This window comes from Salvelinus alpinus, chromosome 16 (assembly GCF_045679555.1).
Source record: "Salvelinus alpinus chromosome 16, SLU_Salpinus.1, whole genome shotgun sequence".
Lineage (NCBI taxonomy): Eukaryota > Metazoa > Chordata > Actinopteri > Salmoniformes > Salmonidae > Salvelinus > Salvelinus alpinus.
The window spans coordinates 21,245,521-21,266,538 of NC_092101.1; the positions used below are offsets into that span (position 1 = coordinate 21,245,521).

Sequence of the window (21,018 nt, forward strand, 5' to 3'; positions counted from 1 at the left end):
GCTAGAGTGGGCATCGAGCCAGGTGCCATGAAGCCTGCTCAACGCATCGGTCCCCAGTGCGTCTCCTCGGGCCGGTGTACATGGCACCAGCCTTGTGCATGGTGTCCCCGGTTCGCCAGCATAGCCCAGTGCGGGTTATTCCACCTCCCCGCACTGGCCTGGCTACGGGGAGCATTCAACCAGGTAAGGTTGGGCAGGCTCGGTGCTCAAGACCTCCAGTACGCCTTCACGGTCCAGTCTATCCGGTGCCACCTCCTCGCCCCAGCCCATTACCACCAGTGCCAACACCACGCACCAGGCTTCCAGTGCGTCTCCAGAGCCCTGTTCCTCCTCCACGCACTCGCCCTGTGGTGCGTGTCTCCAGCCCGGTACCACCAGTTCCGGCACCACGCACCAAGCTTCCTGTGCGTCTCCAGAGTCCTGTACGTCCTGTTGTTGCTCCCCGCACTAGCCTTGAGGTGCGTGTCCTTAGCCCGGTACCACCAGTTCCGGCACCACGCACCAGGCTTACTGTGCGCCTCAGCAGGCCAGAATCTGCTGTCTGCCCAGCGCCGCCTGCGCTGCCCGTCTGCCCAGCGCCGTCTGAGCTGCCCGTCTGCCCAGCGCCGTCTGAGCTGCCCTTCTGCCCAGCGCCGCCTGCGCTGCCCGTCTGCCCAGCGCCGTCTGAGCTGCCCGTCTGCCCAGCGCCGTCTGAGCTGCCCTTCTGCCCAGCGCCGTCTGAGCTGCCCGTCTGCCCAGCGCCGTCTGAGCTGCCCGTCTGCCCAGCGCCGTCTGAGCTGCCCGTCTGCCCAGCGCCGTCTGAGCTGCCCGTCTGCCCAGCGCCGTCTGAGCTGCCCGTCTGTCCAGCGCCGTCTGAGCTGCCCGTCTGCCCAGTGCCGTCTGAGCTGCCCGTCTGCCCTGAGCCTTCAGAGCCGTCCGTCAGTCAGGAGCCGCCAGAGCCGTCCGTCAGTCAGGAGCCGCCAGAGCCGCCCGCCAGTCAGGAGCCGCCAGAGCCGCCCGCCAGTCAGGAGCCGCCAGAGCCGCCCGCCAGTCAGGAGCCGCCAGAGCCGCCCGCCAGTCAGGAGCTGCCAGACCCGCCCGCCAGTCAGGAGCTGCCTGAGCTGCCCTTCAGTCCGGAGCTGCCCTTCAGTCCGGAGCTGCCCCTCAGTCCGGAGCTGCCCCTCAGTCCGGAGCTGCCATTCAGTTTGGAGCTGCCCCTCAGTCCAGAGGCGCCCATCAGTCCAGTGGGGTTAATTTGGAGGGTCGCCGTTAAGAGGAGGCCACGAAAGCGGGGATTGACTATGGGGTCCACGTCCCGCACCCGAGCCGCCGCCGTGAGAAGGCCCACCCGGACCCTCCCCTTCTGTGTCAGGTTTTGCCTTTGGGGGGGGGGTACTGTCACACCCTGGCCTTAGTTATCTTTGTTTTCTTTATTATTTTAGTTAGCTCAGGGTGTGACATGGGGGATGTATGTGTTTTGTATTGTCTAGGGTTTTTTGTATGTTTATGGGGCAGTGTTCAGTCTAGGTGTATGTATGTCTATGGTTGCCTAGATTGGTTCTCAATTAGAGACAGCTGTCTATCGTTGTCTCTGATTGGGAACCATATTTAGGCAACCATATTCATTAGGTTGTTCGTGGGTGATTGTCTATGTCTAAGTTGCCTGTGTCTGCACTTATTGTTTATATAGCTTCACGTTCGTCGGTTTGTTGTTTTGTTTAGTTTGTCAGTGTCGTTTCGTTTCGTCTTCGTCTTCAAATAAAGAGAAGATGTATTGTTATCACGCTGCGCCTTGGTCCTCCTCTCTTTCACCATACGACGATCGTGACAGTTATCATCCTTTCCATATGTTTACATACATGAGATGTCAATGCTATTGGCCTATAGCTTGAATGTGTCAAGCTATTTATTTTTTATTTCACCTTTATTTACACTGGCGGGCTCCGGTGGCAATACATTTTTCTTTTTTTATTACAAAAATCACAAGGAAGGGGTAACATTAAAGTATTAGAACATGAAGGACAAACAATACAGCATCAAGACACTATCAAACATGTATCAGTCTTTCCGCAACAGAGCCATCCTTATGTGTGAGGGTGCATGTGCATGATAGTGATATAAAATATGTCATAGTTTCCTTTTTCATGATCACAATCTTGTGAAACCCGAACCCTCCAAGATCCCCCCACAGTTCCCCAATAGCTGTCCCTCAACCATTTGAGACCCCTCCCACAGTCCCCCGGAAGAAAAAAAATAGAAATACAATTAATTCCATTCCCCACCCCCAAGAACCCCCCAATGCACCAACAACCAAGAGAATGAGCTAAAGAGAAAAAAGGAAAAGACAGAAGAAAACAGCAAACAACAATGCAAAAAAAATAAAAAAAATAATACATTTAAAACAAAGGACATCAAGGACAACTGAAATCATAACAGCAATGCCAACTGTATATGTTTGTGTGCATGTCTGGCACTATTACATGTATGTGTGTGTTCTTGTATGTGTTAATTTGAATGAGAGTGTGTATATGCATGTGTACAAACACCTGCACAGCATCAGCCTCAGGCAAACCAGCATTAGTTGGAAAAACACTGCCACTTAGTGTCATTCAAATATACTTTTATTATGTTTTATTTAGACTTTTTTTCCCCCTTTATCTTTTGACCATCATTCTCTCTCTCACACAGCAACTCCACTCCCACTTGTCTCCAATTCCACATACCAACCCTCAGCTTACCTCAGCCCATCCCATCTAACTCTGCTGGCCACCCACTTCGTGTTTCTATGCAACACATATCTTTCAACTATGCTATGATGCTTAACATACGATTTCAATCTATCTAATCGAATAGAATCTACATGCGTGTTGAAGATAAATACTTTTACTAAGAATATTAGTAATTGAGTGACCCGGTCTCTCCAGATCTCCTAACAGTACTATTTCTAGGGTCAATTTTAGATCAATGCCATGCATTTTCAGCCATTCCTGAACCTGAGACCAGAAACAGGCTACCTGAGGGCAATACCAAAATAAATGTTTTATTGATTAGGTATCTTCACAACAAAATCTGCAGAGCTTCGATGATTTTATGCCCCAAATATTCAACATTATGTTGGTGGCAAGAATTCTATATAATAATGTTAGCTGAAAAGCATGAAATCTTGAATCTTGAGTTGTTTTATATATATATATATATACACCCTGTACCATGGAATCGGTACATCAAAAATCTCTTCCCAACTATTTTGCAATCTGTATGGCACAGTTGTTAACATCCTGGTCCTCAAATGAAACTGGTATACTTTCTTATTTATGCTATTTTTATTCCTCCGCCAGTTTTGATCCTTTATATTGGGCAGACAGACCATTTCCCTACCTCCTCCCGCTGCCACCCGCCTCCTCCATTTTTGGGGCAATGCTGTAATCAATTGGTTGTACTCTTGGATTGAGCAGACCTTCCCATACAATTCTGATAACTCCATGAAGGACATAACTCTACCATTACAATTTACAATATCATTTAAGAACAAAATACCCTTTTCGAACATCTTTCCCATAAATACAGGTATTTTATCAACCAGCACATTTGAGTTCAGCCATAATATTTGTTGTAATATTTGTTCTATCTTTTCAGGGGGATGAAATTGATATTGTAGCCAGCTCTGCAATGCTTGTTTGAAAAAGACAGATACTTTGAAAAAAGTATAATTTTCAAGTAATCGAAAATGAGACATGGCAATCTGCACAAAGGCAAAAAGGCAATTTTTAAACAATGGATGCACTTTTCTTAGTAACCTACTTGAGAACAATTTAGGGTTCAAATAAAACTTTTGAATGAGTGAAGCTTTTAGAGAGAGGTTTAGTGCTTTTATATTTAATAATCTCAACCCACCCAATTCAGATTCATTATATAGATAGGCTCGTTTTATTTTGTCTGGTTTAGCGTCCCAGATAAAGCAAAATATTTTTTGCTCATATGATTTGAAAAACGAATCATCAGGAGTAGGGCAGCGCCATAAGTAAGTGAGTAAACTGAGATATGACTAAGGAGTTAATCAGGGCAATTTTTCCATAAATAGACAGGTGGCAATAAATTAATTTAACCAAAAGCTTACCTTGTGTCACGCCCTGACCATAGAGAGCTTTTTATTCTCTATGTTGGTTAGGTCGGGATGTGACTAGAGGTGGGTCATCTAGGGGATTATGTTTCTATGTTGGCCAGGTATGGTTCCCAATCAGAGGCAGCTGTTTGTCGATGTCTCTGATTGGGGATCATATTTAGGCAGCCATTTCCCCTTTGTGGGTTCTTGACTATGGACAGTTGCCTGTTAGCACTATTGTTAGCGTCACGTTTCGGTGGAGATTTTTTGTTTTGCTGTGAGTTTCACTTAGTAATAAAAAGATGTGGAACCCAGATCACGCTGCGCTTTGGTCCACTTATTATAACAATCGTGACACCTTGACTTGGAAGAGTTCCAGTCTTGGATAGCTATAACCAGCTAGCTAACATAGCATTCCTCTGTTTGAGCTGGGTGTTTGAGTAGGCTAAACTAGCTAGTTGCATTTGCTAGCTAAGTGAACAAAAAATACTAAATATAGCTAGCTTTCTCTCTCGCTTCTCCTGAACTTTAAAAAAATGTTCAACTATTGTCTCTCTCTCTTTGAGTCAACTACTCACGACATTTTATGCACTGCGGTGCTAGCTAGCTGTAGCTTATGCCTTCAGTACTAGATTCATTCTCTGATCTTTTGATTGGGTGGAATCAGTTCATGCTGCAAGAGCTCTGATAGGTTGGCGGACGTCCTCTGGAAGGCTCCTCGGTTTTGTATTGAAGTCAATATACCCAGAGGAGGAAGGTAACCAGTTGTCCTCCGGCGCTGCACTACAGAGTGCTCTTGACGCTATTGTATACCTTCATTGCAAAACTGTGTTTTAATCAATTAATTGGTGATGAAAATATATTTAGTATAGTTTTAGGGATGCTTGAGAGGGTAAGAACTGTTGAGGAAGAAGTATATTCAGTTGTAAGTGAACATTTAAGAACACAGTACTATGCTTTCTTGAATATATTCACTGATGGATCTCAGGCCCTTAAACTGCGTGGACAGGTGCAGCTTTTAGCGTTCCTTAGTTTAAGGTGGCAGTGACAAAAAGAGCAACGGAAAACGTATCGGTTTACACAAGGGTGTTGCTGGCCATACTCTTGGCTGCAGAGTGGGTGGAGGAGGTGAGGCCAGACAGGGTAGTTATCTGCTCTGACTCCTGTGCAGCACTGATGCGCTTAAATTAATGTGTGTCTCAGAGCAAACAGTATGTATTGTATGAGGTTTTACAGTGCTTGTATAGGGTGAGACATGGGGGTATTTGTCATGTTCTTCTAGGTACCAGTTCATGTGGGAGTAGAGGGGATTTAGAGGGGAATGAAGAGATGGATGTTCTCGCCAAGCAGGATTTTAAACATCCTAATGTTGAGATGGAATTGTCAATCAGTAAAGCAGAAGCCAAGTGGTTAATAAAAACAGTGTTTAAAAAAGAAGGGCAAGTGTTGTGGGAAAGGGAAGACACCTGTATAAGACTCAGGAAAGGTGATGGGCAAGGAGGTCCTCAGGTCGAGAGAGAAGGGGGGAAAGTATAATCACAAGGCTGAGACTGGGTCACAAGACTCCACAGTACATTGAAATTGGTAGGAAAACATCATATTGGGAGGTGTGATCATTGTCAGGAGGAGATGGAGACAGTGGAACACGTTATATTTCAGTGCCAGCAATATGGGAGGGAAAGGGAGAGAATGTTATTATATTTAAGGTGTAATGGGGTTGAAGAGCCAATGTTAAGTGAACTGCTGGGGAAATCTTCAGGGGATGTAGTATTTAATTATGTATTTTGTTTCCTTAGGGAGACGAGAATATTAGGTAGGATTTAGTCCTTCCCTGTCTCTGGTGCACACTCCAGTCCAGTTGGTGGCGGTAATGCACCATAAAGTTGGTTGTCAACTGCCATATAAAATCCACAAGACAGTAAAAGCACCCTGGCCCCCTGGTTCAGAGGCTGATCAGAGGATTTATCTAGCTAGCTAGCTAACTAGAAGCTTGTGAAGCTAGCTGAATTTGAGGTTACATATTTTCCTGTTGCCTGTTAGGTAGCTACTTAGCATTCTGGGGATACATATAACTAGCTAGCTAGCCTACATAGTTAGAAGCTAGCAGGCTAACTTAGCATAGCAATCCACATCTATGTAATGGCAGCAAACTTGAAAGACAAGGAAGCCTATCAAAGACTAAACTTTCTATATCAGGTACGTTTTATTGATTTCTAGTACTTTATATTTTGCTAACTGATTTGCACAGATAGTGGTTTCATGTGATATTGATTTCTTGCAGGCTGCACACTGTGTTTTGTCTCAAACCCCTGAGAATGTGGAATTGGCTCGTTTTTACTGCTTCACTCAGAAGACCATTGCAAAACGTTTGGTGCTGAGACAGTGAGTAGACTATAACAATATCATAGAAACTCTTGTAAGAAAAATATGTGCTTACATTTGCATCAATAAAGGTTGCAACTCATGTCACGTTAAGAATACATGACAGAAATGATCAGTTTGAAACATGTCTGCTACAATGATGACAACTAGGGCATGACTAGAATGTTATTGACATCTTTATAGAGACCCCGCAGTGAAAAGAGCATTATGTAAGAAGTGCTGCTCTTTGTTGGTCCCAGGAGTAACTGCCACAGCCAGACAGAGAAGTAAGTATATAACTAAATAGATGGCTCATCAGCCACCTAATCAAAGCTAACACATTGTTGCAAGCTATTTAATTGTCATTCTAGTCCTTCTCAATACAAACACAGATGAAAACAGAGTTATGGTTGTATCTAGCAGTTGGAGACATTTGTATCTCATGATGAGATTTTGAAAGTACTGAGTGAGAGTCCAATGTCATTACATGTAACCCATGCTTTATTCTCTTAAGGGATTAAGTACAGAAACCGCATGACTGTGCTGCAGTGTCTCAGCTGTGGACAGAGCAAGAGGTTCCTTAACAATCCGGAGCATCGCCTGTGGGTGGACCAGCCTGAGGCCCAGCTGGAGAACCAATCACAGCCAGGTGAGGTTACCCTGAGACAACTCAACTACATTACAGTTATGGTTCATATTAGTGAGGCGCGGGACAACTAAGTACCGTCATGCATATGTGAATTAAGAGTTTTTAGTAGTGTGACTGCGTGTTAATGCCTTCTCTGATTTCCGCAGATAGTCTTGTACGCATGGCACTGGTATAAATTGCATGTTGGCTATGTGGGGAAAGATAATATATTCATTATTTCCAACGCAGGTGTATTAAAATTCAGCTTCACATTTGTTACATTTTCATCTCAAAAGTTTGCTTTTTCTTTATGCCACTTTTCATCCATCTCAGAGGGAGGCCATGCTGTTTAACATTTGTCCTTTCTGTTTTGCAGAACAAGGTCACTCCACTAAAGAGTTGCAGAAGGAGAAAGCTGATGGACCCGTATCTCAGAAATCCTCTACAGGGCCTTCCTCTACCCAGCACCAGGTGTCTCCATCAAAGCCCAAAACCTGAGCCCTGTGGCCTCGGTAGCCTAGTCACAACTGGACATAGCTTCTTTGTGTGGTATTGACACATATTTTCAACAATTTCATTTTTTAATTTTTTAAATATTAGCATATTTTCTTTTTTTGCTGTGTTTTTTTTGCTGGTGACAACCTATTAGCATTACATCAGTGGTATTTCTGTAATGAATTATAGTTGTAATTGGTTGAGGTTGGTAAAAATGCAAAAAAAATGGATGGATTGAGTTTTGTGTATACCTCAACTTGTTCACAATGTACAGTAAGTTCAGGAATGACAACCAATGTTAAATGTTTAATACACATGTTTATTTAAAATAGTTATTTTCAATTGATATATTACTTCTGAAAGAACACAGGTTGTACATGAGATATGAAATTGTATCATACATGTACAGATCTTATTATTCTATAGCACATTCCTTTTTGTCAGTCTAACCTAAGGAGAGAATCAGCTGTTGAATATAGTGCTCAGTGCATAATGAAACATCCCAAGAACAAAATTGAGCATTGCGTTCCTAATGCACTCTTAGGTCCGTTATTGCCTCAGCTGAGGTGGATGATTTTTATATTCTTTCACTTTTTTTTATCTCCCTCCCCCTTTGGCACACGGAAGCGGGTTTTCTGGGAATACAGCAGGTTCTTGGTAAAAATCCTAGGAATGTGGCCCATGTACAGGAGAAGGGCAAGGGTCATTCCTGAAAAGAGGATATCTGTATTACCAGCTACATAAGCAACATAAGCCTCATTGTCAAAGATAAAGCCTTTTTTTATCAGGTGTTTGTATGTAACAAAAATGTTGTTTGACTTACCAAAAATGGGCCCAAGCCAGTAGACCACTGAGTACTCCGTAAAGGTGAACCCGGGACAGTAGAAGGTAAGGCCATAGGCCAGGGAGGGGTTCAGGAAAGCCATGGTATAATCACTGGCTGAAATACAAAGAAGATGAGTTCTCCGATCATGAACTTATTAATTCAGTGATCATCTGCAAAAACAGATGTTTTTCTGACGCACAGATATAACAAAGAAAACAGCATATAGGCCTATGCAACTTTACTGAAATCTTTAAGTTAGAGGCATGATTGTCATGATGGGCTACTTACCTGAATGGGAGAAGAAGGTGAGCACAGCTGCAACGAGAGGAACCCGAATCAGCGCAGAGCGACGTTTCAGGCTGAGGTATATCAGATAAAAGATGAATGCACACACACACTCAGAAATGACCCCCTGCACCAGGGAGACACGCAGGGCTGTGCTGCACTCCCTTGACATCAGGTTCTTGATCATGTGCATGTCGTTAAGCTCCAGGGCCCAGTAGTAGCCAGCCCCAAGCAGAGCCAGGTGTGCCCCCAGGAACTGAGCAGCCAGAGCCAGCAGAGTGGGCAGAGTATGGGTCTCCAGCAGCAGGAAATTCATCAGAGTCAGGGAGGGGTTTCCAGTGGCTCCGGCACAGATCACACCATGGGTCAGCAGCACTAAAAACAGTATGGTTAGAGTCACGTCTGGACCCAGTCCTCCTGCCCACTCGCCCACCTCTTTAATGGTCTGCACCTCCAGCCAGCATGCCACCAGCACAAACGAGGCCGGAAACTCTGCTGCAACGCTCAAACGAGGCCATTTTCTGAAAAGGGTTCTAAAGGCTGCACCAAACACCACAACAGCGAGAAAGTAACCAAGGGTGACATTGAGTCCAGACATAGGTTCACAGATGATACTACACCTTGCTGGTTCTGCTCACACAATGTATGACTTGTTGCTCAGTTTGCTGTCTGTGTGATTGTGACAACGTGGCACATGGAGAAGCGTTTTTCTTATCACAGAAACACCAGCTTTTCATCCCACACCACCTGCCAAAATACACATTTCCCTTCTCAAGGTCAGGGAAGTGGCTTTGCCCCATTGATAAGGGCAAAGGACTACTGTAACTTAAACCAAATATATAGTTTATTGATACCAAGAAAAAAAGTATTGTTACCTGGTCTGATCCCACTAAAGAATATACCTTACTTTGATTCAGTTTCTCCTCTTCTTATCTATGTGTATTACTCTCAGGCCCAGACTCTAGGCAACTAAATCGGAACGTGGAACATTTAGTAGAGACTGTGTATTGGTTGACTGATGAATGTATAGTTTCAGTAAGCTTACTTTATCTTCTTGGACCACTGAAGTGGCATTCTCACACGAAATTGGCTTAGCTATTCCATAAAGAAGTATATTTATTGAATCTTATTTATTGACTATTTATTCTGCCATATGTCAATCTATGTTCATTTAACATTTTAGTAATTTAGCAGACCAATGTAGACACTCCTATCCAGTGCGACTTACAATATAGTGAGTGCATACGTTTTCATTATTTTTCGTACTGTTCAGTCTAATCCTCCTTAACCCTTGTCTAACCTTGTACTTACAGGAATAATTGCATTGTAATATAAGTGCACCGTTAAGGTCCGTGCTATCTGGGAACCAGGGGTGGAATAAGTGCCTAATTGTCAAGATACTGTAATAGAAAATGACTCAAGTAAAAGTGATAGCCACCCAGTAAATTACTACTTGAGTAAAAGTCTAAAAGTATTTGGTTTTAAATGTACTTGAGTAAAAGTCTAAAAGTATTTGGTTTTAAATGTACTTAAGTATCAATTGTAAATGGAATTGCTAAAATGTACTTAAGTATCAACAGTAAAAGTATAAGTATAAACCATTTCAAATTCCTTATATTAAGCAAACCAGATGGCACGGTTTTCTTGTTTTTTAAATTTACGGATAGCACACTGCAACACTCAGACACCATTTAACGAAACATTTGTGTTTAGTGAGTCCTCCAGATCAGAGGCAGTAAGGATGACAAGAGATGTTCTCTTGATAAGTGTGTGAATTTGACCATTTTCCTATCAATGTAACGAGTACTTTTGGGTGCCAAGGAAAATGTATGGAGTAAAAAGTACATTATTTTCTTTAAGAATGTAGTGAAGTAAAAGTCAAAGTTGACTAAAACAAGAATAGAAAAGTAGAGATACCCCCCAAAAACTGCTTAAGTAGTACTTTAAGGTAGTTTAAGTACTTTACACCACTGCCGGGACCCTACAGTAGCCATTAAAGTTTACACTTAAAATGGTTACGGTCAGTGTTATGGTTAAGGTTAGGAACCTCTCAATGATCCCAGACAGCACTGACCGTAATGTTAAGGCGTGTAACTAAAAATGACTGATTTGCCCACCTTCGAAAATAAAATTGTCCGAAATATTTGGAAGTGTTACAAGTTCAGCCCACTCCTTTTGTACGTTCGAGCCTCGTTGGCGCAGTAGGCAGCGCGTCAGTCTCATAATCTGAAGGTCGTGAGTTCGAGCCTCACACGGGGCAGATGTTTTGCCTAGCTCTGCTACTGGCTTTATTTGAGATGTCAATTTACCTATGAATGCGAACACAAGTTAATACATCGATAATGATGATATCAGTCCTTGAAGTTACGGCATGGCATGACTGCTTTTACAACGCATATTCCACTTAAGACCACATGGTGGGCGCAGTGTTCCATTTTAGATAAACCCCTGCAGGCTGGACATGCATATTGTAATGAAACAGGCAGGGAGCAGGTCTCGAACCCTCGACCTTCTAGCCCGAAGTCCGGCGCGCTATCGACTGTGCCGCAAAAGCATGCTCATGTGGCAGAGTCGATTTCCGCGCTTATAAACCCAGGGTCGTTACACTACTCCCTCCTTTCAAAGAGCGCGTCCTCGCGCTAGCTTGCGACTCTACGTCTTACAGGAACGCGCTCACCGGCCAAGCACACGCACTGTCGTGGATGCGAGGTCCGATCCCACTTCTGACACCAATGTAATGAAACAGTAGGGAGCAGGTCTTGAACCCTCCACCTCCTAGCCCGAAGTCCGGCGCGCTATCGACTGTGCCGCAAAAGCATGCTCATGTGGCAGAGTCGATTTCCGCGCTTATAAACCCAGGGTCGTTACAATATATACAGTGCATTCGGAAACTATTCAGACTTATTTTAAAATTGATTAAATATTTTTTTCATTCATCCCTCTACACACAATACCCCATAATGACAAAGCAAGAACAGGTTTTTAGACATTTTTGCAAAAAATACAATAAAATAACAGGTGCATCCTGTTTCCATTAATCATCCTTGAGATGTTTCTACAACTTCATTGGAGTCTACCTGTGGTATATTCAATTGGTGGACATGATTTGGAAAGGCACACACCTCTCTATATAAGGTTCCACAGTTGACAGTGCAAGTCAGAGCAAAAACCAAGCCAGAAATTGTCCTTAGAGCTCTGAGACAGGTTTGTTTTGTGGCACAGATGTGGGGAAGGGTACCAACAAATTTCTGCAGCATTGAAAGGCCCAAAGAACACAGTGGCCTCCATCATTCTTAAATGGAAGAAGTTTAGAACCACCAAGACTTCCTAGAGCTGGCCACCCAGCCAAAATGAGCAATCGGGGGAGAAGGGCCTTGATGGAAGCCACTCCACAGTAAAATACACATGATAGTCCGCTTGGAGTTTGCCAAAAGTCACCTAAAGACTCTCAGAACATGAGAAACAAGATTCTCTGGTCTGATGAAACCAAGATTGAACTCTTTGGCCTGAATGCCAAGCTTCACGTCTGGAGGAAACCTGGCACCATCCCTATGGTGAAGCATGGTGGTGGCAGCCTCATGCTGTGGGGATGTTTTTCAGCAGCAGGGACTGGGAGACTAGTCAGGATCGAGGCAAAGATGAATGGAGCAAAGTACAGAGAGATCCTTGATGAAAACCTGCTCCAGTGCGCTCAGAACCTCAGACTGGGATGAAGGTTCACCTTCCAACAAGACAAAGCACACAGCCAAGACAATGCAGGGGAGGCTTCGGGACAAGTGTCTGAATGTCCTTGAGTGGCCCAGCCAGAGCCCGGACTTGAACCTGATCAAACATCTCTGGAGAGACCTGAAAATAGCTGTGCAGCGACGCTCCTCATTCAACCTGACAGAGCTTGAGAGGATCTGCAGAGAAGAATGGGAGAAACTCCCCAAATACAGGTGTGCCAAGCTTGTAGCGTCATACCCAAGAAGACTCAAGGCTGTAATTGCTGCAAAAGGACAGACGAGACCTCTAAAGCATTATTACTTTAGTGCTTTATTACAAAATGTTTTTGAATATTTTTATTCTGTACAGGCTTCCTTCTTTTCAGTCTGTCATTTAGGTTAGTATTGTGGAGTAACTACAATGTTGTTGATGCATCCTCAGTTTTCTCCTATCACAGACATTTAACTCCGTAACGGTTTTAAAATCATAATTGGCTTCATGGTGAAATCCCTGAGCGGTTTCCTTCTTCTCCGTTAACTGGGTTAGGAAGAACTCTTGTATCTTTGTAGTGACTGGGATTATTGATACACCATCCAAAGTGTAATTAATAACTTCCCCATACTCAAAGGGATATTCAATGTCTGCTTTTTTATTTTAACCCATCTACCAATAGGTGCACTTCTTTCGAGGCATTGGAAAACCTCTAGTCTTTGTCGTTGAATCTGTGCTTGCAATTCACTGCTCGACTGAGCGACCTTACAGATATTTTGTTTAATAAAAAAAATATATATGTATTTAACTTTATTTAATTGTATGTGTGGGGTACAGAGCTGGGGTAGTCATTCAAAAATCATGTTAACACCATTATTGCACACAGAGTTAATCCATGCAATTTATTATGTGACTTGCTAAGCACATTTTTACTCCTAACTCTATTTAGGCTTGCCATAACAAAGGATTTGAATTATTTTTGACTCGAGATTTCAGCTTTTCATTTGTTTTTCATTTGTAACAATTTCTGAAAACAATTCAGTTTGACATTATGGGTTATTGTGTGTTGATCAGTGACGCAAAATCAAAATCGAATACATTTTCAATTCAGGCTGGAACACAACAAAAAGTGTGAAACGTCAAGGGGTGTGAACACTTTCTGAAGAAACTGAAATGTTTTTTTGCTGTCTTGTGTGTGATGTTTCAGACCGAGCATTTCAATAATGTAGGTTGGTTTGCACGGTGTGTATGTGTGCGTGTGTGTTATATTCAGAGAGAGAGAGCGAGCGAGCGCGCAGCTGTAACCTACCAAAGAACGGTGTTGCACTTTCTGAAGCGCATGGATTTTAAGTGGATAGCCTACTTAGAGTGTAAACGTCGTGCGCTCTATTGAACAGCCCCAAGAATGTGACATTTTAACAGATCGATGCAGTTGATAAGGACAGCGAATTTGTTTTGGGATTGTATTTGGCTACTTTAATAGCCTATTGTGCTACTTTTACAAACGGCCATACCACTGCCAGGATACATTCATAGTCTATCTGATTGAAATGGTGCAATGTTCCGAAGGATACTCCAACGCGTTGACTTTTGGTTGATTTGGGTAACAGTTGTACTATTTGGAGCTTCTGGTGCAGGAGCGCACAGTTGCCATGAGGTTAAAACGGCTTTCCAATTGCGCCAGATCGGCTCGTTGAAATGGGTCCCCGAGGCACCTGGAACAGGTTAGTGCGCACTTGATCTAGCAAGTCCTAACACATGTTGTGTCCAGGAGCCAGATTCCCGTCGCTTGTGCACCTGTGCGTGCGGTGCACCCGTTTCTTTTCCATTCTTTTTCTTAAGGTATTGATACCTCAAAATCCTAGAAATGTACAATTTGTTTACATTAATGTTAAGTGTCATTTAGCCTGTTAATTTTTGAGAAAAAATGAAGTTCATACTCATGTAAAAGCTTACACATGGTTCCCTGTACTGTGAATAGGACAAATAAACATAGTGAACAATGACGTATAGACTATCTTCATTGGTAGTGACAGCAGTAATGCGCTCTTAGGATCGTTCACATTGTCAAAACTCGCACAAATGCATTGCAAGCTTACTCAAGTTTTCTGTCTGATACTGAAATTACATTTCCTTTTCACATTAGTGCATGTCATCCTCCTGATCCGAATATCTTTTCCGGCTACATCAGACAGAGATATGCCAATGCAAATGTTATAGGTTAGGTGATGGATGGCAAAATGAGCAAAAACTGTAACAAAGATTCAAGAGAAAGATTCAAGCAAACCTTTCTAGCAAGTAGGCCTAATAGTTAATGCTGTATCTTTGTGTATAGACCATGATTCCAAGAACTGGACGTGAGTCCCAAGAGTCATGATCTCTTATTTTTTTGCTTTTCAAATACTGAGCTTATTATATGAATGCAATGGCCATAACTGTCATAATCAATAACATTGCAGTTATATCAGCTCATAATTTGGCAAACACCAAAAACCATTCACACAATTTCAACCAATGTTCAATAATTGTTTGTTAAAGGTGTATAAACTAAACACCTACTGAACAGATTATAAACAACTTGAAAGTTAGAAGCACCTTCATAAATATTTTTAAGTATACCTTAATATGAAGTGTGAGTCAAAACCATTTTGCAATTTAGTTTGGAGATAGTATCATAATCAAATATCCCATTAAAACCAAATAAATACACAAATGCACAGAAAATATTCTCTCTGTCTCTCTCTCTGTCTCTCTCTCCTCATTTATATTGGTCAGATCAAGTGGCCTGAGCCCCAGGGGCCACAATAACTGAGCTGCGTGTTGTGTGTGATCATCTACAGTACATATACAGGTCAATAGGTTTAATAGACTGCTTGTCCTGCTCGAACATCATGGCTATACTTTATACTTCGCCTTTTATGGGGTACAAACTTGTTGTTTTGCATATCAATTTCATGTTGTCTCAATGGCACACGTAGATAAAAGAAAAAAAAGAAAATTGGGCCCTCTGGTTTGCTTATATAAGGAATTTTAGAAAAGAAATTGATACTTAAGTATATTTAAAACCAAATACTTTTAGACTTTTACTTTTATTATTTTACTGTGTGACTTTCGCTTTTACTTGAGTCCTTTTCTATTAAGGTATCTTTACTTTTACTCAAGTATGACAATTGGGTACTTTTTCTACCACTAATAGAAAGTCTACACCTCCTTGAACTTTTAAAATGTTTTGTTGTGTTACAAAGTGGGATTTAAATAGATTTCATTGTAATATTTTTTCATTGATTTATTCCATAATGTCAACAAAAAAAAATCCAAATAAATATTAAAAATACACAAAATATTCCATAATGTCAAAGTGAAAAGAAAATTCTACACATTTTTACAAAGTAATAAAATTTGAATAACAAAAATATAGTAATTGCACAAGTATTCACCTTTGTTTAGGCAAGCCTAAATTAGTTCAGAAGTAAAATTTGGCTTAACAAATCACATAATAAGTTATATGGATTCAGTCTGTGTGAAATAATTATTTTTGAATGACTACCCCTTCCTCTGTCCCACATACATGCAACATCTGTAAGGTCCCTCAGTCAAGTATTGAATTTCAAGCACAGATTCAACTACAAAGACCAGGGAGCTTTTCGAAAAGCCTCAGTGATTGGTAGATGGGTAACAATAGCAAATCAGACATTGAATATTAGGGCTCCCGAGTGGTGCAGCGGTCTAAGACACTGCATCTCAGTGCTAGAGGCCCTACAGACCCTGGTTCAATCCTGGGCTGTATTACATCCAGCTGTGTTTGGGAGTCCCATTGGGCAGCGCACAATTGGCCCAGTGTTGTCTGGTGTAGGGTTTGACCAGGCTGTCATTGAAAATAAGAATTTGTTCTTATCTGACTTGCCTAGTTAAAAAATAAAAATGTATCTTTAAGCATGGTCAAGTTAATAATTATACTGTGGATGATGTATTAAACCACTCAGACACAAAAATGATGCAGTCGTCCTTCTGAACTGAGCTTGAGGACAGGAAGGAAACTAATTAGAGATGTCATCATGAGGCCATTGGTGATTTTAAACATCTACAGAGTTCAATGGCCTAAATGACAGAGTGAAAAGAAGAATACAAATATACAGAATAAGTGCAAGACACTAAAGTAATACTGCAAAAAAACTATGCAAAGGAATACACTTTTTGGTCAAAATGCAAATCCTTATGTTTGGGGCAATTCCAACACAACACATCACTGAGCAACTGCCTCTATTTTCAAGCATAGGGAGTTTTTCAGGATGAAAAGAAACAGGATGGAGCTAAGCACAGGCAAAATCCAGCTAAGCACCTGCTTCAAAAAAGGAATTCACCTTTCAGCAGGACAATGACCTACAACACAAAGCAAAATCTACACTTCAGTTGCTTACCAAGAAGAGTGTTCCTGAGTGGCCAAGTTATATTTTCGACTTAAATATGCTTGAGAATCTATGGCACGTCTTGAAAATGGTTGTCTTGCCATGATCCCTAATACTTTAACAGAGGTTGAAGAATTTAAAAAGAATAAATAGCAAATATCGCACAATACAGATGTGCAAAGCTCTTATAAGACTCACAGCTGTAATTGCTGACAAATGGGTTTCTAACATGTATTTACACATGAGGGGGAATACTTATCTAATCAAGGTATATTTGTGTTTTATTTTTCATGTATTTTTCTTCTACTTACATAGTATTTTGTGTAGATCATTGACATACAATTAACAAAATAAAATGTAAAGAAATCCTAGGGGGGTTGTAGACTTTATATATGCACTGTATATTCATGTGTGGTATTGTATGATCACTGTGCCTTTTGGAAAGTACCCCAGTGTTTAACTGATTTATTTCAGTCTTAATAAGCCCCCTGTTCCTGTATCCCTCTGCAGTGTCTATCACTTGCGCTGTGGTATTTTAATGTACAGTGCATGCATAACATCTTGTCCTTGGGGGAAAGTGTCACAGACACTGAATCCAGCCACAGCAATGCATTCTGGGACAAATGAGGGCTGACTCCAACAGCTGAGGAGACACTGGGCTTTGTCTGTTAGCACCCTGAGCCCCTTTCCTTTCACTGCTGTTTGCCCTCATCCTTATTAAAGGTCACACACATTGTTTGCATAAGTTGGGTAGAAAGTTTAGCAGGTAGAGGAAGCACAAAAAATAGAATAAGATGCTCGTATTCATTTAGAGGGTGATCACATTGAGGGGTGGATGGATGGGTGGGTTGTGGAAGATGTTATTCACCCCTGTGCTGCCGATGCCCAGTAGTGTAGGGCATGTGGTGGTGGCAGTGGGGATTGGGAAGGGGCCTGCTTTTTCCCATCTCGTGATCCCAATCAGCTGTTCTTCAGCTTGGTTTACAGTAGCTTGTCAATGTCAGATTCCTCACACACGAGACGAGTACGGTAATCATGAATCCTCACGCTTTCACTGCCTCTCAACCCCCTCTCAGGAGCTTGCTGTGAATGTGTATGACACTGTGTCCTGTCCTCCTCATCGCTCAGCTCACCTCCAATTCTGTCCTCATAAGTGGGATTGAAAGATATGTGAGATTTACTGTTTACTGTTTAAGACTTACTTTTAAGTAATATGAACATGCAGTGGTTGTATTGGGGGCTTCTGAGCCTGAGAAAAGCCATACTTGCGAGGACCAGACAGACATTGCTATTTCACACAACTGTGATAACATTTTAATACTTGAACAACAGAACATCCAGTGCATGTAAGTCTACATCACCTGTCATCAGTCACATGATTGATTTGTTCACACAATGCTGTCATGATTGACACGTCCAATGATTTAGGCCTGGTTGAGTTTTTAAGCATGTTAACTCTGGTGAGTTTAAACTCAGCTGCATCGCTCCGTTTCCTTCTGCATCTTCCTCTCTCTGCACCGTTGGAGCTCTTGTATCTGGACTTTGATTCAGCAAGGTCTGGCCGGATAGCCAAAGTCTATTTCTGAAGCTCTTTCTCTCTCTCTCTCGTTCCTGGCTCCACTTTCACATGCTGGTGTATTAGTTTCATATGGGAGATCAAGCTGATGGTGAGCCAGCTCGGGGGGGATGGAGGGGAGTGGGGAGGTGAGCGAGGACATCGGCTAGAGGGGCTAAGGGGTGCCAGGGTCACCCTGGACCTCATCCAAATGAGATTGTATTAGGGGACTCTTTGCTAACCCAAAGGGAACTTGAATACAGTATACACTGAGTGTACAAAACATTAGGAACACCTTCCTAACATTGAGTTGCATCCCTTTTTGCCTTCAAAGAGCCTCAATTCGTCAGGGTATGGACTCTACAAGGTGTCGAAAGCATTCCACAGGGATGCTGGCTCATGTTGACTCCAATGCTTCCCACAGTTGTGTCAAGTTGGTTGGGTGTCCTTTGGGTGGGGGACCATTCTTGATACACATGGGAAACTGTTGAGCATGAAAAACCCAGCAGCGTTGAAATTCATGACAAACTCAAACTGGTGCGCCTGGCACCTACTACCATACCCCATCCAAAGACACTTAAAACTTTTGCCTTGCCCAGTCACCCTCTGAATGGCACACATACACAATCCATGTCTCAATTGTCTCAAGGGTTAAAAATCCTTCTTTAAACTTTCTCCTCCCCTTCATCTACACTGATTGAAGCAGATTTAACAAGTGACATCAATAAGCGATCATAGCTTTCACCTGAATTCACATGGTCAGTCTGTCATGGAAAGAGTAGGTGTTCCTAATGTTTTGTACACTCAGTGTAGATGCCCATGAGAAATAAGTGTAGAGAAATAATGTGTTGGAACCATTTATTCACTATTTATTTATTAAACTATTTGAGTAAGTATTATTAATAACATTTGGTCAAAGCTTCTAGCACACTTGAGCTATGTATTTCATATTGACACCTCAGTTGAGGTGTGTCATGTCAAAGATTGTCTGTTATATTGACAAGATAGTCAAGTGACAGCTCTAACAATGGAAATACATTGCCTCACAGATGAGAGGCAAACGGGAGGAGACGAGATCAGGTGGGACCATTCTAGCCAATGAGAGGGCAGATACTCGTGTGACCAACAGACCATAGAGATAGATAGAGGACTCAACTCTGTATCTGTGCCATTATAGCGTCTGTGACAGCATGGGCAGTGCAATTGAGGTTATCTCCATTTTAAGGTAGTCCATTTTCTTCTTCTTCATTGGCTGATTGTTCCCAACTCATAGGAATCCCCACCCAGTTGACTACTTTAAAATGGTGAAAGACCTCAATGGCAATGTCCATGCTCTATGACAACATCACAACTCCGATATATAGTAATTTTTTTTCAAAGTTGCCGAAATGCCACGTGCGTCCACTTCTATCAGTGAATTCGTAACAACCTAACCATTAAGCAACTTCTATTGCAATTACATTTTTTGTTGAACAAATTCAACACTCATTGACCTCTATACAGACATTCCTCCCTATGTGGGCTTGTTTTTATGGACAGATTTTGGGAGGAGTAAAACCTCTCGCTTTGCTTCTTCCTCTCTAGTCATGCTCAGGTTTGTTGTTGTAATATGTTTCCTCTTCTTTCCCAGATGGTGAGTTGCAGATCTGCAAGCACCCAGGCCCGTCATGTTGCACACGCAAGATGGAGGAGAGTTACCAGGCAGCAGTGCGCAGAGAGACTCTCCAGAACATCCGTTCCTACAGCTTTGAGCTCAAGTACCTCATTGTGGGCCATTCCTCTGCCTTCCAGGGTAAGGATATGGGGGGCCTGTGGGACAGGGCGAGGAGAGGGGCATGGGATGATGTTAGAATATATTCAACAAAAAATGTAATTGCTATTGAAGTTTCTTAATGGTTAGGTTGTTACGAATTCACTGATATCCCGAGAGAGCCATGATTCACTGAGAACCACTTCAGTGGCATTTGATATTGGTTTTGTACTATTCAATATTGGCTTTTAAAGCAAATATTTAGCCAGGCCTCACATTGAGAAATTAATAACTTGACTACTGCGCTCTGTATCTCTATCTGTCTATAGCTTTCTGTCTTTCTGGATGTCTGTGTCTCTCTCTCTCTCTCTCTCTCTCTCTCTCTCTCTCTCTCTCTCTCTCTCTTTCTCTCTCTCTCTCTCTCTTTCTCTCTCTTTCTCTCTCTTTCTCTCTCTTTCTCTCTCTTTCTCTCTCTTTCTCTCTCTTTCTCTCTCTCTCTCTCTCTCTTTCTCTCTTTCTCTCTTTCTCTCTCTCTCTCTATTCAGCCATGTAGAGTAGAGAATACACAGCAGGTCTTGTTCTGAACCAATGAAAGACAGGGAGTGAAAAATGTTTACATTCACTGAGTATCCCTGGAGATGTGTTAACATTTGAATCAATCTGTCTCTCTAACGAGATGTCCTGAATGGGAGGGAAGAATAGTGGGGTTATCCTGCTCTGCTTTTCACAGAGAGGGCTGCTGGGCGGTTGCCTGGCTACCCAAACTCCTTGCTCCTGCCAAACTCTATGCCCGCCCACGGACGTTAGTTTCTTCTCTGCAATGAGTCTGGATCTGAGTACCTCCCCTACTATTTCTAGAATGGAAATACATTCTAGATCGTTTGATTGCTCCCAGAAACCGATGTGTTGGGCCAGACGTTTAGAAAATGTATACT

General features: G+C 42.4%; 3 protein-coding genes across 6 annotated transcripts in view; 2 read left to right on the top strand and 1 right to left on the bottom strand.

Moving 5' to 3' along the window:
- Positions 1-5,916: 5,916 nt before the first annotated feature.
- On the top strand, positions 5,917-7,896 carry rpp21 (ribonuclease P 21 subunit). Its single transcript, XM_071345380.1, has 5 exons — positions 5,917-6,277; positions 6,363-6,463; positions 6,647-6,729; positions 6,957-7,091; positions 7,447-7,896. Exons 1-5 carry the CDS (start codon positions 6,221-6,223, stop codon positions 7,566-7,568), a joined length of 498 nt encoding a protein of 165 aa, XP_071201481.1. The 5' UTR covers positions 5,917-6,220; the 3' UTR covers positions 7,569-7,896.
- Positions 7,864-9,370, bottom strand: aqp12 (aquaporin 12). Of its 2 annotated transcripts, XM_071345379.1 has the most exons (3): positions 8,680-9,368; positions 8,389-8,505; positions 7,864-8,274 (listed from the first exon to the last, which is right to left on the bottom strand). In XM_071345379.1, the coding sequence occupies exons 1-3, from the start codon at positions 9,272-9,274 to the stop codon at positions 8,153-8,155; spliced, it is 834 nt and encodes a 277-aa protein (XP_071201480.1). In that variant the 5' UTR covers positions 9,275-9,368; the 3' UTR covers positions 7,864-8,152. The 2 variants fall into 2 exon arrangements, with proteins under 2 accessions (XP_071201480.1, XP_071201479.1); XM_071345378.1 differs by having other exon boundaries at positions 8,023-8,505; positions 8,680-9,370.
- Positions 9,371-13,590: 4,220 nt separating this feature from the next.
- The window catches only part of gpc5b (glypican 5b), a 77,309-nt gene continuing 69,881 nt past the window's right edge, over positions 13,591-21,018 (top strand). Inside the window, exons 1-2 of one of the 3 annotated variants that reach the window (XM_071345382.1) lie at positions 13,591-14,096; positions 19,964-20,125. In XM_071345382.1, the coding sequence (XP_071201483.1) occupies positions 13,931-14,096; positions 19,964-20,125 (328 nt within the window). In that variant the 5' untranslated portion in view covers positions 13,591-13,930. The remainder of the gene's footprint in view (positions 14,097-19,963; positions 20,126-21,018) is intronic. The other 2 variants (XM_071345383.1, XM_071345381.1) reach the window with 2 other exon arrangements.

What these genes read in the sequence shown, in the direction of transcription:
- aqp12 (XM_071345378.1), bottom strand. Translation starts at nt 9,274, where the DNA reads ATGTCTGGACTCAATGTCACCCTTGGTTACTTTCTCGCTGTTGTGGTG. An exon ending in CACCTTCTTCTCCCATTCAG is followed by an intron (nt 8,506 to 8,679) that starts GTAAGTAGCCCA and finishes TTTGTATTTCAG; the next exon opens with CCAGTGATTATACCATGGCT.
- rpp21 (XM_071345380.1), top strand. Translation starts at nt 6,221, where the DNA reads ATGGCAGCAAACTTGAAAGACAAGGAAGCCTATCAAAGACTAAACTTT. An exon ending in GACTAAACTTTCTATATCAG is followed by an intron (nt 6,278 to 6,362) that starts GTACGTTTTATT and finishes GATTTCTTGCAG; the next exon opens with GCTGCACACTGTGTTTTGTC. An exon ending in TGCCACAGCCAGACAGAGAA is followed by an intron (nt 6,730 to 6,956) that starts GTAAGTATATAA and finishes TATTCTCTTAAG; the next exon opens with GGATTAAGTACAGAAACCGC.